Below are 14,869 nucleotides of genomic sequence, written 5' to 3' on the forward strand. Positions count from 1 at the left end.
TAAGACGTGTGTACTGCCACACATGCAACACAGATCATTTTAGTATGTCCTTATTTTGAATCCTGGCCGTTACTGAAAGTGGTGTTGTCTGTTTGTATTCGGCTTTATGACTCTATAACACACAGTATATATTGCTGCCTCTAGGAGGAAACTTGGCTGTAGGTGGAGGAGCTGGATGTGTAAATGTGTGAGTCACACACAAAAGGTGATGATTTTATTGGCAAAATATTTATTTAGATTCATGAACATCTCTGCAGCAGCGGATCCAAGCTTATTTACACCTCTGAAGCTGCACAACAATTGAGAAGCAAAAAGTCGAAACACAGACAACACGTGTGTGTGTCACGTCACCGAAATTTATTTGTCATATAAAATGCATGTGAGAGAGTTATAAACACGTGAGCGTCAGGGCTGGTGAAGACAGAGAGCCACTGTCAGCTCACACAGCAACCAAATAAATCCAGAGATCTGCACTATCTGGGCTTAAAATGCTCCTTTTACTTACATTTTATTCACACTGACACACACAGAAGAACTGATCATTCATTCCTTAAAAAATCAACAGTAGTACAATGTGAGAAACAGATAAGTATATAATGCGAGACAAAAGTGTGCCACACTAAAGAAAACACAGTATCAGTCCACATGAACTCAACATTTTACAGTAAAAAGTTGTTAAAGCATGAATTAAATGTAAAACTTTGGTTAGCATTGCAGGAAAAAACATTGAAAAAAAAAAAGTGCATCGTCATTATCTATTAGAGCTGGTTCATCAATACCTTTCATTTCCTTTCCACCACTAACTGGAAATCTTGTAAGAAAAGTGCTGAAGAAATAAAGTTGGATTCATTGATTAATAAAAACAGTTCATGCAGTTCACGCAGCCTCTTACGACACGGTGCAGGTGGAGGACTTGGGCGGCTGCTCCAGGATGGACTCACGTCGCAGGTCGTCAGGCAAAGCGCCTTCCTGGCCCCAGACCGTGAGCTCACCGTAGATCCCCATCTCGATCATCTCCTCCTGCCAGGGGATGGAGATGTTCCCCGAGGCAAACTCATCAAAAAAATCTTTGTCCTTGTCTTCCAGCTGCACGCCTTTGACTGTGGAGAAGGCCCCGACGTCGCCAATGTCCTTGGCATACACCGTCTTAGAGTCTGGCACGAAAGGGGGTGGAAGGATCCCTGAGGAGACACAGCACAGGAAGATGCACATGTCAGGCACTGTGGTCTGGGAGTTTTCTTATTTTCCAGTCTTTTTTCCTGCCTTTTAAAACAATCTATCACAACAAAGACAGACAAGGTTGGATAAAAGTCCCAGTCTGTTTGCGTTTGACCATTGTGCATGTTTTAGCTCATCAGAGAGGTTCATTTGGCTTATTGAATTTATAGGACTTTTACGTTTGCTGCAGCAATTTGTAGAGTTTAATGTGGATTATTTAGTTTTTTCTTGCACTGTTCTGTGGTTCTTATCTTTTATAGCTTTTATGTTGTCTTGTGTTTCTTTTCTTAATGCCTTTAGTGTTTTGTGTATAGCACTTTTGAATTGCATTTTTGTGGAAAGGTGCTACACAAATAAACGTTCCTTTCCTTGATTTTATCAACTGTGAAGGAAGCAACTTCTCAGAAACACTTAATGGTTTATTGGAAGTGAAAGTCTGTTCTTTGCACATTGGGAAATTTTAGAGACAAGTTTAAAACATATTCTATATATAGTCTCCAAGATGACTGAATATTTGTCAGTGATATAACTACACTCACAAATGACCAGCCTCTAAAGAAGGTTGTGTCCCAAACACAGAAATTTCAAAATATTTCAAATTAAAAAAAAGACAAAACTACCACACAGACAGCCACAAAATAGTGTTAGAGAAATGAAAATAAGAAATGTCACATAACATTAAATATTTATTACTATAAGAGCAAAAATAAAGTTCAGAAAAACAACCGTAGTTATTATTTAAGAGTTAAAGATCCAACACTCAGCTAATCATCTGACTGTTCCAGTGTGTTTCTGATCAATTTGATCAAAAAAGAGAATAGACAGCGACACACTCATAAGCTGAAATAAAGCCACCTCTTTTTTAGATCTTTTCATTGCGAGCCAACACCAGCCAATCATCAATTAGTTTTTCGATGATCGATTTCAGTAGTCTGGCAACATCAGCAAACAAGCACACAACTGGCTAGACTCAAATGTTGCTAAATCCTGTTTGGTGCACAGAAAGATTGGATATCACCTTCTGCCAAAATCAAACTAGTGAGAAGGGCAAAAACAAAACAAAGAATATAGAAATTTCTCATGAGAAAAATAAAGTATTTGCTCAAAGTGAGAAGCTGATGGAGAAAATACATCATTAGGACCTGGATAAATATTAAAAACTGCTCATGAAGTGCAAAAATGGCTCTTCCATTAAATAACTATAAAAATTATTTATTGCAAAAAATCCATATCCAGCCCTTGTGGATGCACACTGGTTGAATAAAGCAGAGCCTCTTCCAGTAAGTCACTTAGTGTTTCTGCATTATTACAAATTATCAAAGAGAAAGAGAAAGAGAAAAAGAAGATGAAATTCTTAAAGATTAAACATGAACTTGGTATCAGTGCGTGTAGTAACTGGTAACGACTGAGGAAACATTGTTTTGTCTATCTGACACAGACCTGCGTTCAGTTTCCTCCAGTTGATCTCGCTGAAGAAGGGGTGTGCCCTGAGGTCATCACAGGACCCGTTCTTGAAGCCGAGCCGCTTGTCGACCTCTTTGCACAGCAGACCTTCACAGATGGACCGGGCGTTCTCACTGAACTTCTCTGGGTAAGTTACAGATTCGTTCAGAATCCGCTTCTTCACCACCTTGTTCTCCACCTTCAGACAGAACACAGAAACTCCCATTTAAAACCGGCACATGTCGTATTAGTGAAAGCTCCAGGCCATGCAGGTCAATCCAGGCTAGGCTACAATACCACTTTAAATCCTCTATAAAGTAGATATATATACAATGATGTATATAGGTAGCAAGACTAATGTGTAAATATGTAATAAAATTCAACCATTTAAAGTTAAATGCGGGATCAGGGCTTCATATTTCACAGTAGTGTCAGCATCAGGCCACAGGTAGGTGATGTTGAGCTATAAAATCCTACAGGACTGTTAATGTATTATCACACAGGCTTAATAAAAGCATGTTTAAACATCACATGGCAGAGGGAGGTCAGAGATGAGGGGATTGTGAAGAAAGAGGACCCAAATAAACCATGCTTAAAGCACACAGTGAATTTAATTTGAATTTACCTTCTCTCCTCGGCTCCTAAAAGGTCCCTTGGCAGCCAGAAACTCATACAGAGTGACCCCCAGAGTGAAATAATCTACAGAGTAGTCGTACTCCTCTCCTTTCAGCAGCTCTGGAGCCATGAAACCTGCAGGAAAGAGAAAACAGGTCATGACCTTTCAGTTGAGGATGAGACAAAGAGGATCAATTTAATAAATGTTGTTTTTTAATCTGTGTGATTTTTGCCTGATGGAAGTCTGAGGACCGAAATGCTGTCTTAACAGATTCAGTGCAAGTGATGGACATTGTGGGACTACTATTTTGCTGCGTGTATAATTGTGGAATGTAAAGACCATAAATTCCCAGAAATATTATAGATGACAGGACCACAGTAACCTCACTAACAGCTATGGCCCTGTTAGCAACAAGATGAAAATACCACCTACATGTTACTGTATCAATAGTTGAACACATAAGGAAGTATGTTTTGCTCCCAACAATAAAAGTAAAATGACTTTAAATACCTCTACTACTCAAAAATAATTAGTTTTCATTATAGTTGATCTACATGTAATATCATATTGTATGAGTTGATACACCTCAAACTACATCATAGAGCTAATAACCAATATTATCTACAAAAATAGACTGCTGCTCTTGAAAAATCCTTAATTACAATGTGTTTCTCTTTAGAATAAATAAGATAAAACTTTAGTATATACTGTGTTTATACTACCTATTAAAGCTGATATAAGATGAGAACTGCTCCTATCTGTTTCGTACTGCTTTTACCTCTTTATGCCTTTATTTGTTTAATTCTTTTAATCTCAGTCTGTTGCTTTATATTGTTTTAGTGCCTAGACCCGCTTCTTATAACTTCTATCCCCTTTAATTGCTTACATCATTTTACATCTTACGGTCCTACTGGTCTCAATTTATGTTGTTGGGTTCTTGTGTTGCTTTGGTTGCTTGGGTTCTTGTGGGTTTATATGTTGCTGTTGTTGTTTGGGTGTTTCTGCCATTGTTCACTTGTATGTTGTAATTTAATGTCAAAGCACTTTGTAAACCCTTGTTTTTAAAGGTGGTATATAAATACATTTAAAAAAACAAATTAAAAAAAATTATAAAGTAGCAGCACAGTTTCATTTCAGCCATTCAGGTAACACTGGTTACTAAGGTAACGGCAGCTGCAGAATAGGCCATACAGTAAACACTGCAGCATGCTTGTTGATTCATTACAGAGGGAGAAAGATAAACGCTGTAGATCTGTGGGTTTTGTGGGTGTGGGCCTTGTTCACAGATCCTGCTATAAGAACTACAACAAGGTAAAAGTCAGTTTGGTGATTATTATTTTCAACTGTACCTGGAGTCCCAGCATAGCCCTTGATTTTGAACTGATCTTCGGCGAGCTCCACGGCCAGACCAAGGTCAGAGATACGGACGTTACCTGTGAGAACAAACACCAGGGCAATGTCAAGAGCTGTGCACGTCACAGATACGAATGTTGACCAGCACTCTACGTCTCTGACTCATGAACCTGTAGTAAAGTGATAACTCAAAAATGTCCTTGTGCTAGACGTAAGACAAACTGTGTACAGTAAGTGTGAAGTGTGTGCAAGTGTTTCAGTGTGTTTATACAAACCGGCATGTGCGCGTGTGTCTTTTGACCTCAGGAGGCCAAGAATAAGAGATATTTTTAAAGTCAAGGTGAGGGACTATAATTTCATTATAGTAAAAGAAATTGGTATATCTTGTTTCTAGGTTGAGGGAAGGGTTATATTCAATTGTTTTAAAGGGATAGTTCCTCATATTAGGAAATGTGCTTATTCATTCTCTTGCATGTCTGTATGTTAAGTATGAAGCTGGAGTCAGGACACAGTTGGCTTAGCACAAAGGCTGGAAGCAGGTAACAGCTAGCCTAGCTCTGTTCACTACTCCTCAAAGTCACCCAGTAAAACCACAACTTGTCATTTTAACTCTTGGATTTCTGTCTGAATTAAACAAAAGAGATATAACGTGTTAACTATAGTGAGCTAAACCTTTTAAGGTGCTTGTGTTGCCTCTGGAAAGAGCCATGCTCACTGTTTCCCCCTGCTTCTAGTGTTTATACTAACGTTAAGCAAAGCTAATCCTCTCCTGGCTGCAGAGTGGTTTCCTATCTTCCCATCTAACTAACTCTCTCTAACTCTAAGAAAGCAAAAAAGAAAACGTCCTAAAATGGCAAACTAATGTTTTAATTAAATATTCTAATGGTCCAAATATCAGTAGCTACACAATAATTCCCTAGTGAACCAAGATGAACCAAAATGGTTGCTTGAATGCATCTAAATGGGGAAATGAGCATCTGCAGAGTTAGATTACCTCAGTTTGACAGTCATATCAGTTACCAACAACACAATGACTGTGAGAAACCTAGAGGGAGCATTTAAAACTACATCTTTCTTTCTTGTAGACGAGTGTCCGACCTTGATTATCCAGCAGCACATTCTCTGGCTTTAGGTCTCTGTAGATGATCCTCTTCTGGTGGAGGTGCTCCATGCCCTCTATGATCTGAGCAGCATAGTAACAGGAACGCGGCTCATCAAACCCAGGGTTGTTTTCATCCACGTTATAAATGTGATACCTGGTGGCATAATGAGAGAGGACGCACGGCCATGTAAGGAAACACATACAATGCACACATTTCTTTTATAAACACAATTTCCCTTTCTAAAGAGACAAATGCAGTATACTCATGTAGCATTCTATATACTGTATGCAGTGATTAATTGATTTGTCAATTGGAAGACATATAATCAATAGCTATTTTGATAATTAATTAATCATTTCTGTTTGTTTTTTTCACTTGTTCCAGCTTCTCAAGTGGGAGGACTTGATGCTTTTCTTTGCCATATATGATAATAAACTGAATATCTTTGGGTTGTGGATTGTTAAAGTTACTGTTACTGTATAAATTATGTTTTATTTGGCTGTGGCATTTTATAACAGACATTTATCACTATTTTCTGACATTATAATTAATTGATTAATCAAAATAATCAAAAGATAAATCGATAATGAGTATAATCATTTCAATACAATATATGTGGGGAAACATCAGGAAATATGCACTATGAATCATTGATCCCATTTTCCACAATTTTTTAATCACACTAAAGCCAAATAATTATCAGATCTAAATTTCAATGCATAATATCCCTGCAGTACATAAAAACATTGGTTCATAATGTTGGATTGCAACATTAGATCCCTTGGATGTAGGATCAAAGGGTGAGATTGAAATATGAGGCTAAAATAAATTTAAAAAACATTAGTAGATGTTGTGGTCAGGATCTAATTGAGTGAGAGTGAATGAGATCTTACCTCAGGTCTCCCCCGTTCATGATGGTCATGACGAGACACAATTCTGTTTTCGATTGGAAGGCGTACCCCAAAGAGACAATGAACCTGCTGTGAACTCGAGCCAGGATCCTCTTCTCCACCATCGCCCCCTACAGGACAGGAAGGGACAGCAGATATGAGTAGAAATTTAAAACAAATAGTCTTGTTTGTACACATGCATCATTTGTGCATTTGTTCTAAGTTATCAAATAAACAGGGCTAAGTAATTCAGTTGGACTACATGGTGGTTATATATCGTCTTAATTAACTCTTTCTTTTAATGTCCTCACTATTGAAGCTCAAAGAGTCGTAGAACAGCGTTGTCAGGCTTTGGCTTGAGCATTAAAACAGGAGTAGTGTACAGAGAAGGCATCATGATGGTGGAAAGTTCTGACATCTGACACTTCAGAGATGGCTGCACAACAGTATTTCAGTCATGGCTTAACATCAAATTAAGGAAATACTTCTCCACTATAAATGATTGCTTTTGAATGTACAGTTTCAGAGCACCTTTTAGATAATGTTGCATTAAAATCTACAAAAACAAAAAACTACCAAATAAAATAACTACCCGCTTATACAACAGCCTGTGATTTACAGTGTAACTTTGTTATATGAACCAGGTAGTAAAAAAACAGTCACTGGTTCCTAATGATACTTACAGGTGAAGAAAACAAGAAGGTTAACAACTGTGCATTTTAGATGAAAGCAGAAATAAATTATTCTCTAACTATTTTTGAAAATACTGGGTACCTACAGGGTACAGTACTGGGAAACAAAACTGAAGTTTTGGAAAATTGGTGTTAACAACTTATTGTTTCTTAATTAAAGAGTAGAGAGGGGATGACAGTTGATAAATGTAGTTAATAAATAAGCAAAAAGGTATAAGAATATAAACTCAATAAATTCTAGTTTTCTAATTAAATAATACAGATTATTCATGTTTGACCCACCTACATCTATATCTGATTAATAAAAACATTTTACCCTCAGATGGTAATAAAAGCCTTTCACAGCTGTGTACTTGACAAAGTTACATTTGTTTTCGGCTCCAGCATACCTGTTATGAGCTGCTGCACTGCCGCACCAACCGTTTTTAAGCTTGTTTTTCTCCTAATCAATAGTCATATGCAGAGCTAACCAGCATTACTTTGACTGTATTGCACTGTATTGACTTTGATCACCCTGGTGTAGCAATATCAGCATCAAAAATTACAGGCACCTTATATATGTTTTGGGGACTGAGCAGAAGATTAGAAAAACTACTCCAGAGCCGCTCCATTTATAAACATGGTAGGATTGGCACTTTATAAGGAGATCAAAATGTTCCAATGCTCAGGGCACTAATCATATAAGCCAAAGGTGCCTAACGTCGTCTGCAAGGCTCCATCTAGTTACTGACGGTTGTTTAGAGAGGATTATTAAACAGACACTGTGTATTAAAGATAAATTAGACCATAACTCATGTTTCCAAATTTCAACCACTGCACAAACTGCAATGTATACCAGCCCTGAGTAATACTCTTGTGCAGCTAGATCCATAATCTGCTTCTGCAAAACTCTCTCCCTTTCTCTAATGAGAAAGGACTTGTTATGATCAGTGTAGGCTTCTTACCTCATAACCTTTTCTCTTCTTCAGCCTCTTCTTGTTGAGCTTTTTGCAGGCGTACAGTTTCCCCGTGGCCTTCATCTGACAGGCAGACACTTCCCCAAAACCCCCTTTCCCCAACACACGAAAATCCAAGAACCAGTCCTCTCCCATGGGCTGCATCTCCAGCCACTTCCACTGCAGAAACCTTTTCAGATACATACTCTCCAGGAAGAAGGTGTAGGGCACTTCCTTGAGAAAGTCCATCACACAGTCCGTGATCTCACTGAAGAGCTCATCCCCGGCCTCTTGGTGTTTCTCTTTGACGTTTGTGATGCTGTTTTCTGGCAGGAAGGGGCAGAAATACTTGGCGTCAGGTTCCATGTACCGGGACAAGATCTTGCTTGCTTTCTTCACACGATCCTCATCCTCAGCCATGTTGTACTCCTCAATGTCCTTCCACAGGCGGCAGGGACCTTTATACTCTTTGTTGGAGTCTAGGAACTCCTGGAACAGACGTTTGCCGATGGGCTGCTCCACACAAACCGTCTGGAAGCCCAGGTCTAAAGTCTCCCGCAGACCCTCACACACTGTGATGTGAGGCAGCTTCAGGCGCGAGTGGTACTTCTTGTCCCGATTGGAGGCTGGGTTGGCAGTGCCATCAACGCTCCCTCTGGCTGAGATGTAAGCGGAATTGGCCACCACTGTTGTCAGGCCACCAATATCCATGGTGAAACAGTGGAAGAGTTAGGAGGAGGGACGGAGAAATGTTAGAGCTGCAGCAAAACCTACAGAGAAAAGGTGTTACAGGGATGAAGAAATGGAAGTGGGCGACTGGAAATGAGTGCAGAGAAGAGGAGATCGCATGCAAACAGAAGATGGAGGTAGCAGAGAAGCAGATGAGAAATGCCTGAAAACCAGATAAGACCGAGATGTGATATGGATTTCTTCTTCCTCAAGTGATTCAGAGGCAGAGTGTATCATACATATGACCATCTGCTCGCTGCAGAGCCACGGAGAGCTCAGTGTTTCCCTCAATGAGGCTATCACTCGAAGTCCCTTCTCTTCCTCTAACACACATGCAGACACACATGCAGATCTACCTGACTCATCACCTTTCCACAAGGGGATTTATCCACTCTGTAACTCTGTAATGCTTTATCCTGAGCTGACCCATGTGCACGATGTAAATGAGGAGGAAGGAAAACAGAGAGTGAAACGAATACACATGATGGAGCAGAGAGACAGGAAATGAGAGTGAGAAGGAGAGAGGAAGAGGAGGGATAGATGTGGTATGCATGTAGTGGGCTGGTAATGTTGAGAGAGAGAGAAAGTGGCACAATAGCCACTGTTACAGAGAGAAATGAGAGAAAAGACAAGTGTTCACTCCTCTGGTCTTGCTTTGCTCATTTGAAATGTCATCCATTTCATAAAACTCAAAACCTGTAATGAATCAAACAACAAAGGTGACTAGAGAATTTCTTCTTCTTTTGGATACAAGAGTTCTGCCTTTATTGTGTTTTCCTCTTATAATTGCCTGTAACACTGTGAGGTAACTACAGTTTTTAGCCATGCTAGCATGTTACTTTCTCATTGAACTGTAATAACTTTGGTCTAAATTTTAGTCCAATACTTTGGTTTATGATCAATAATCCTGTAAAACTAGTGTCCCATCAGCCTCAGCTGGACTCCATGTTTACTGCTAATTAGTTAATGTTGGCATGCTAACAGCTAAATAAGATGGTGAACATGATCAACATTATGCCTGCTAAACATCAACATCAGCATTTAAAAGCACCTATGCATTTAAACTCCACAGAGCTGCTAGCATTGTTTAGAGGGAACAGCTTTACAAAAAGATACACAGAGCACTGACAATGGTATAGATAAGGTTAAGAAGCAGTGGTCTGGGGCGTCCCGATCCAATCTCAGCTCTCTAACATTTACAATATAATAAAGGTAAAATGGAGAAAAATTAACTCTTATTGCTATAAGAAAGGGAATTAATCAATTTGTTTAGTCATTAGTATGCTAACATTTGCTAATTAGAACTATCCACAAAGTAAACCTGAGGTGGATGGGTGTCTTGCAGGTATTTTGGCATAATCCAAAGAACTGGACAAACTGATTTTGATTTGATCGTAATCTGATGATTTCACCAAACATTCATGTCCCCCACTAAGACAATAAGTCCATTGGGGGTCATGAATGTACGTGCACAATTTCTCAGCAGTCCATCAACAGTTGAGCCATTCTGCTACCTTTTAATAAACGTGCAGAATATGAAGTGCTTCCAGCTTATTTGAGGATTTAATGCATTTCTTCATTTTAAGTTTATTTGGTTTTCGACTGGTTGGTTGGACAAAACAAGACATTTTTTCTGGGGACTTGATGAGCATTTCTTTTTCACACTTCCTGGGATAACATTGATTTAACCTGCAAGGCCCAAAGAATCAAACAGATACAGGCTTTAGTTGATTTTTCATTGCGCTGCCTGACTGTTCAAGGTGATCCTGAGGTCTCTCCAAGGAGTAAAGGACGTTGTTGGCGAAGAAGGAAGTTCATCTGTTCTGATGCTGGTCCACCTCAGCTTCCCTACCCACTGCATGCCCGCCTTATCATGGTCTTATAAATAGTGAATAAGAGATAACACACATCACACTCTGGAGCGACATCCAGGGAGTGTGTTTTAGCTTTTACTGTGAAAGACAACGAGACAGGGGACAAGACATACGGCAGACACCTGAAAGGGCCTCGAAATCTTTGGGGAGGGAAAGGAGAGAGGATAAAACAAATATTACAGTTTGTATCTCGACTGAGGGAAGGAATAAGAGAAGTAAAAGGTAGAGTTAAGTAGAGGGAAAAAAAGGTCTGCTGTGGATCCTGGTCAGAACAGAGCTTCATCATGGCCACCTTGAAGGAGAAGAGGACCTGTGGGCAACGATGTGAAGACTTTGGCCGTTTTATCTGGAACTCCGACAATGGGACGCTCATGGGGAGAACGCCAGAGAAATGGGGTAGGAATAAAATAATAGCTTCATTAACCTCTCTTATGCAAGAAGGGGTAGCAGAAACACCTTTTAAATTAAGTACAATTGCTCTGTGTTAAATACAGGGATTATGATTTCAGGCATTTCATTCACTACTGATGAGGGTTTACTTGTGACAAGTGTTCCTGCAGTGTAGTTTTGTTGTTTGACATATGTTGTCATGATCTTTGTCTCTTTACCTTATTGCATTTAGGCAACAGCTATCTGACCAGCAATGACTGAGAAATACTTTACCAGTACTTTTCCTGACAATACGTTTATTTTGTCCACCTGGAAGATTAACCATTACAACACCCCATGTTTCTCTAATATTTAAATTGAGGAACTACAAAGATTTGCAAAGTTAAAGGATAGATTCCTTGAGTATTGAGATGCCCTCATGTAACATCGATTAAGTTATAGATCTTTGTGGTTAATTCTTCTGTCCATTCTGGGCCTAAAGTCGTTCAACATTCATTCATTGTAAAATTCATCTTAAATCAAGTGGGTATTACATCGGAGTCATGGCCAACATGAACAGGAACAAGGATTGCAGAGACCTGTGACTTTTAAGTCAGTTTACTCAAGAGAAATATTTCTTGAAAAAGTATCACATTTATTTATTACATAAGAAATGTGTGTATGTTCTGAAAGACAAACACACGTGAGCTCAGCCGCACATAATGTACTTGTATGTACCACTGTGTGTGACTTTTTCTGTCCTTTTAATATCACCACAGTGAAGTGTATGTTTGCAGCATGTGGACAGGGAGAGATAAGCCTGCTGTCGTGAGATAAGCTTCAGTTTTGTTTTGTTTGATCTTACAATCAGATTAAATTCAGCTCATATTCGACAAAGGACACCTTGACCTCTTGAAGATACAGCCTACCTTTGTAACCACACTCAAAACTATTTTGCACAGTCAAGTATGAAAACATCAGCAACAACTATCAAAAAAAGCTCTAAAATGAGACATTTTAATATCATCTTGAACAAAGAGAGGCAACGCACCCATTAACATGTAACCCCGATGATATGCTTTCAAAAACAAAACAACTATGTATCAATCTCTCTCCTTCACAGTGTACATCAGTCTGTATTATGTGGCCTTCTACGTGGTGATGACTTCCCTCTTTTCTTTGGCCATCTATGTGCTCATGTACACCCTGTGTCCATACGCCCCTGACTACCAAGACCGGCTAAAATCTCCGGGTAAAAACAACAACAACAACAACAACAACAACGACAAGGAGTTAAGACAATAATAAACTAAAACCTCAGCGCTTCTTAACCAGCTGTCTGTTTGCTCCTTCAGGGGTGATGGTGTGGCCGGACACTTATGGAGAGGAGGTTATTGACATCAGCTACAACACATCAGACAAGAAAAGCTGGATGAAGATGTCCAACATCCTTCATGACTTCCTGAAGCGTTAGTATTTATTTGGTGGACAATTGCCTAATATTTAACATGGTGAAAAAGGCATTTAAATCTTTGTTTCTCTCTCCTTCAGCCTACAATGACACCAAGCAGCTTGAATGTAACACACACAACTGCACTAAGGGAAAGTACTTCATCCAGAAAACCTTCTCTGCCCCTGACCACACGAAGTGGGCATGTCCCTTCACGCAAAGCATGCTGGGAGCCTGCTCAGGACTTGAGGACCCGACCTTTGGCTACAACTGCAGCATGCCTTGTGTCATCATTAAGATGAACAGGGTATGTTTTACTAATAAACATCCTTCTGAGCCCTTCAGGGAAAACTTGGATTTTGCAGTACATTAAAAAAAAAAAAAAGAAATCACATTCAATAACCTTGACAGAAGGTAAATGTTCTGTTTTGTCTCTGCAGGTCATTGACTTTTTCCCTACTAATCAAACTGACCTTCCCCCATATGTCAACTGCACCATACTGGTGAGTGACGGCTGCATAAACTGATTTCAACAGGATGCATTGAAGAAAATGAGTGAAGTTCTACGTGTTATTTAAAAGGGTACTCCAGCAATTTAGGAGAATAATCACAGAAGGAATAATCACAATCGGGACAATGATTAGCTGACTTTTAGTCCCAGTATGGGTCAAGCTCCAATAACACTGGATCCTACATTTCCCATAATGCAACTCTTTTCATTAGAACCTCTCTATCTAGTGAACATCCGTGTCTTTCAACCCCAGTTTGTAACCTGTAAACCTGCTTTATAAATGTTTAAACTCCAAACTAAGCATTTTTTATGTGTAAAATCAGTTGAGTGCCACTTTAAACATGACATGTTTTATCTGTGTTTTTCTAAAGGAGGGACACAACAATGTGGCCAAAATTGATTATTTCCCTGAAAGGGGAATTATGGATCTCTCTTACTTCCCATACTATGGAAATCTGGCGCAGGTAAGCAAGAAAACCAGGAGTCTGTATCAAGATGCAGTATGTTAATGTAATTGAAATGTCCTCTATAAAAGTAAGGCTAGATTATCTTTAGTCTACCCTCCATTTTAAAAATGAAAATCAACATGATATCCTAGAAAAATTAAACATTCATAACAGTAACCAACAATCTGCTTCCTTCCTCCGTTTCCACAGCCTACTTATGTCAACCCATTGGTGGGTGTTCGGTTCAGCCTGGTCGGAGAGAAGCACGCCAAGATCCAGTGCAGAGTGGTCGCCGACAAGATCAGCTACGAAAACTACTACGACCCCTACGAAGGAAAAGTCACCTTCTACCTCAAAGCCATGAAATGAGAAACACAACAGAAGATATTAAAGATATCCCATAATCATGTCAGAATCAAAGACAGAGCAGGCTTCCACAGATTAATAGTGATTCTGTTTATTTAACAACCTTCAAACTACGTGTGTTCAACTTAACCCAACAGTATAGGCCCACTTAAATCTCTGTGCTGTGTGCTGCTTTTATAAACTTGATTTGTCTGAGTGATTCATGAACTTCTTTATATTCAGTTTTAAATTTTCCCATGAAATACAGTAAAATCTATAAATCTGATGGACCTGTGAGAAAAACTTGTTGAGCAATTATGTTCTAAGAAGGCCTTGACAAATGTATTTAAATGAAATAATAAAGTTTCTAAATAAAAAAAATCATTCCAATTTCAGTTTGGTCTCATAAAGTATTTAAACAAAGTTAAAGCTCAAGCTGTAAGGATGATTTATTTTTTAGTTTGTATAAGATAAATAAGCAAAACTATCAGTTATGAAAAATAAAGCAGTATACCTCTAAAAAAAAAAATCTACTCACAAAATCTCCGTAGAGTATTTGTACCGTCACTAATAGGATGATGATGGTGAGAAGGTTTCTCATAAATCTGCTGACTGCAGAGTTTGGGTTATCAGCTTACAAAGCACAGTGCATAGTATACACACACACGCACACGTGGAGGTGTGCGTTGTCCACTGCTGATATTCACACCGTCATTAGATGGAGTTTCTTTGACTTTGAAATCTCGGAAGCCAGATGCTTTTTTCTTGAAAAAGATTATCATGCAGGATGATGAGATTAATATTTGATCACATGGATTCTCACATATAAACCTGATGATTCACCGGCTTCTCCTCTGGTTTCAGTGCAGAGGGTATGAAGAGGGAAGATAAGTGC

At 39.0% G+C, this 14,869-nt stretch overlaps 2 protein-coding genes across 2 annotated transcripts; one reads left to right on the forward strand and one right to left on the reverse strand.

Moving 5' to 3' along the window:
- Positions 1 to 334: 334 nt before the first annotated feature.
- Positions 335 to 11,134, reverse strand: grk1a (G protein-coupled receptor kinase 1 a). Its single transcript, XM_023424346.2, has 7 exons — positions 8,260 to 11,134; positions 6,627 to 6,754; positions 5,729 to 5,886; positions 4,627 to 4,710; positions 3,287 to 3,411; positions 2,659 to 2,860; positions 335 to 1,181 (listed from the first exon to the last, which is right to left on the reverse strand). Exons 1-7 carry the CDS (start codon positions 8,959 to 8,961, stop codon positions 889 to 891), a joined length of 1,692 nt encoding a protein of 563 aa, XP_023280114.1. The 5' UTR covers positions 8,962 to 11,134; the 3' UTR covers positions 335 to 888.
- Positions 11,135 to 11,137: 3 nt separating this feature from the next.
- On the forward strand, positions 11,138 to 13,998 carry LOC111668322 (ATPase H+/K+ transporting subunit beta). The gene is made up of 7 exons (XM_023424348.2): positions 11,138 to 11,249; positions 12,346 to 12,474; positions 12,578 to 12,691; positions 12,774 to 12,979; positions 13,113 to 13,175; positions 13,555 to 13,647; positions 13,840 to 13,998. The coding sequence occupies exons 1-7, from the start codon at positions 11,138 to 11,140 to the stop codon at positions 13,996 to 13,998; spliced, it is 876 nt and encodes a 291-aa protein (XP_023280116.1).
- The last annotated feature ends 871 nt before the right edge of the window (positions 13,999 to 14,869 follow it).

This window comes from Seriola lalandi, unplaced genomic scaffold, assembly GCF_002814215.2.
Source record: "Seriola lalandi dorsalis isolate HSWRI2012SDOR001 ecotype SW California unplaced genomic scaffold, Sedor1 jcf7180002054735, whole genome shotgun sequence".
NCBI classification, from domain to species: domain Eukaryota; kingdom Metazoa; phylum Chordata; class Actinopteri; order Carangiformes; family Carangidae; genus Seriola; species Seriola lalandi.

What these genes read in the sequence shown, in the direction of transcription:
- grk1a (XM_023424346.2), bottom strand. Translation starts at nt 8,961, where the DNA reads ATGGATATTGGTGGCCTGACAACAGTGGTGGCCAATTCCGCTTACATC. An exon ending in AGAAGAGAAAAGGTTATGAG is followed by an intron (nt 6,755 to 8,259) that starts GTAAGAAGCCTA and finishes CCTGTCCTGTAG; the next exon opens with GGGGCGATGGTGGAGAAGAG. An exon ending in TTAGGAGCCGAGGAGAGAAG is followed by an intron (nt 2,861 to 3,286) that starts GTAAATTCAAAT and finishes TTCTGTCTGAAG; the next exon opens with GTGGAGAACAAGGTGGTGAA.
- LOC111668322 (XM_023424348.2), top strand. Translation starts at nt 11,138, where the DNA reads ATGGCCACCTTGAAGGAGAAGAGGACCTGTGGGCAACGATGTGAAGAC. An exon ending in AGACCGGCTAAAATCTCCGG is followed by an intron (nt 12,475 to 12,577) that starts GTAAAAACAACA and finishes TTGCTCCTTCAG; the next exon opens with GGGTGATGGTGTGGCCGGAC. An exon ending in ACTATGGAAATCTGGCGCAG is followed by an intron (nt 13,648 to 13,839) that starts GTAAGCAAGAAA and finishes CCGTTTCCACAG; the next exon opens with CCTACTTATGTCAACCCATT.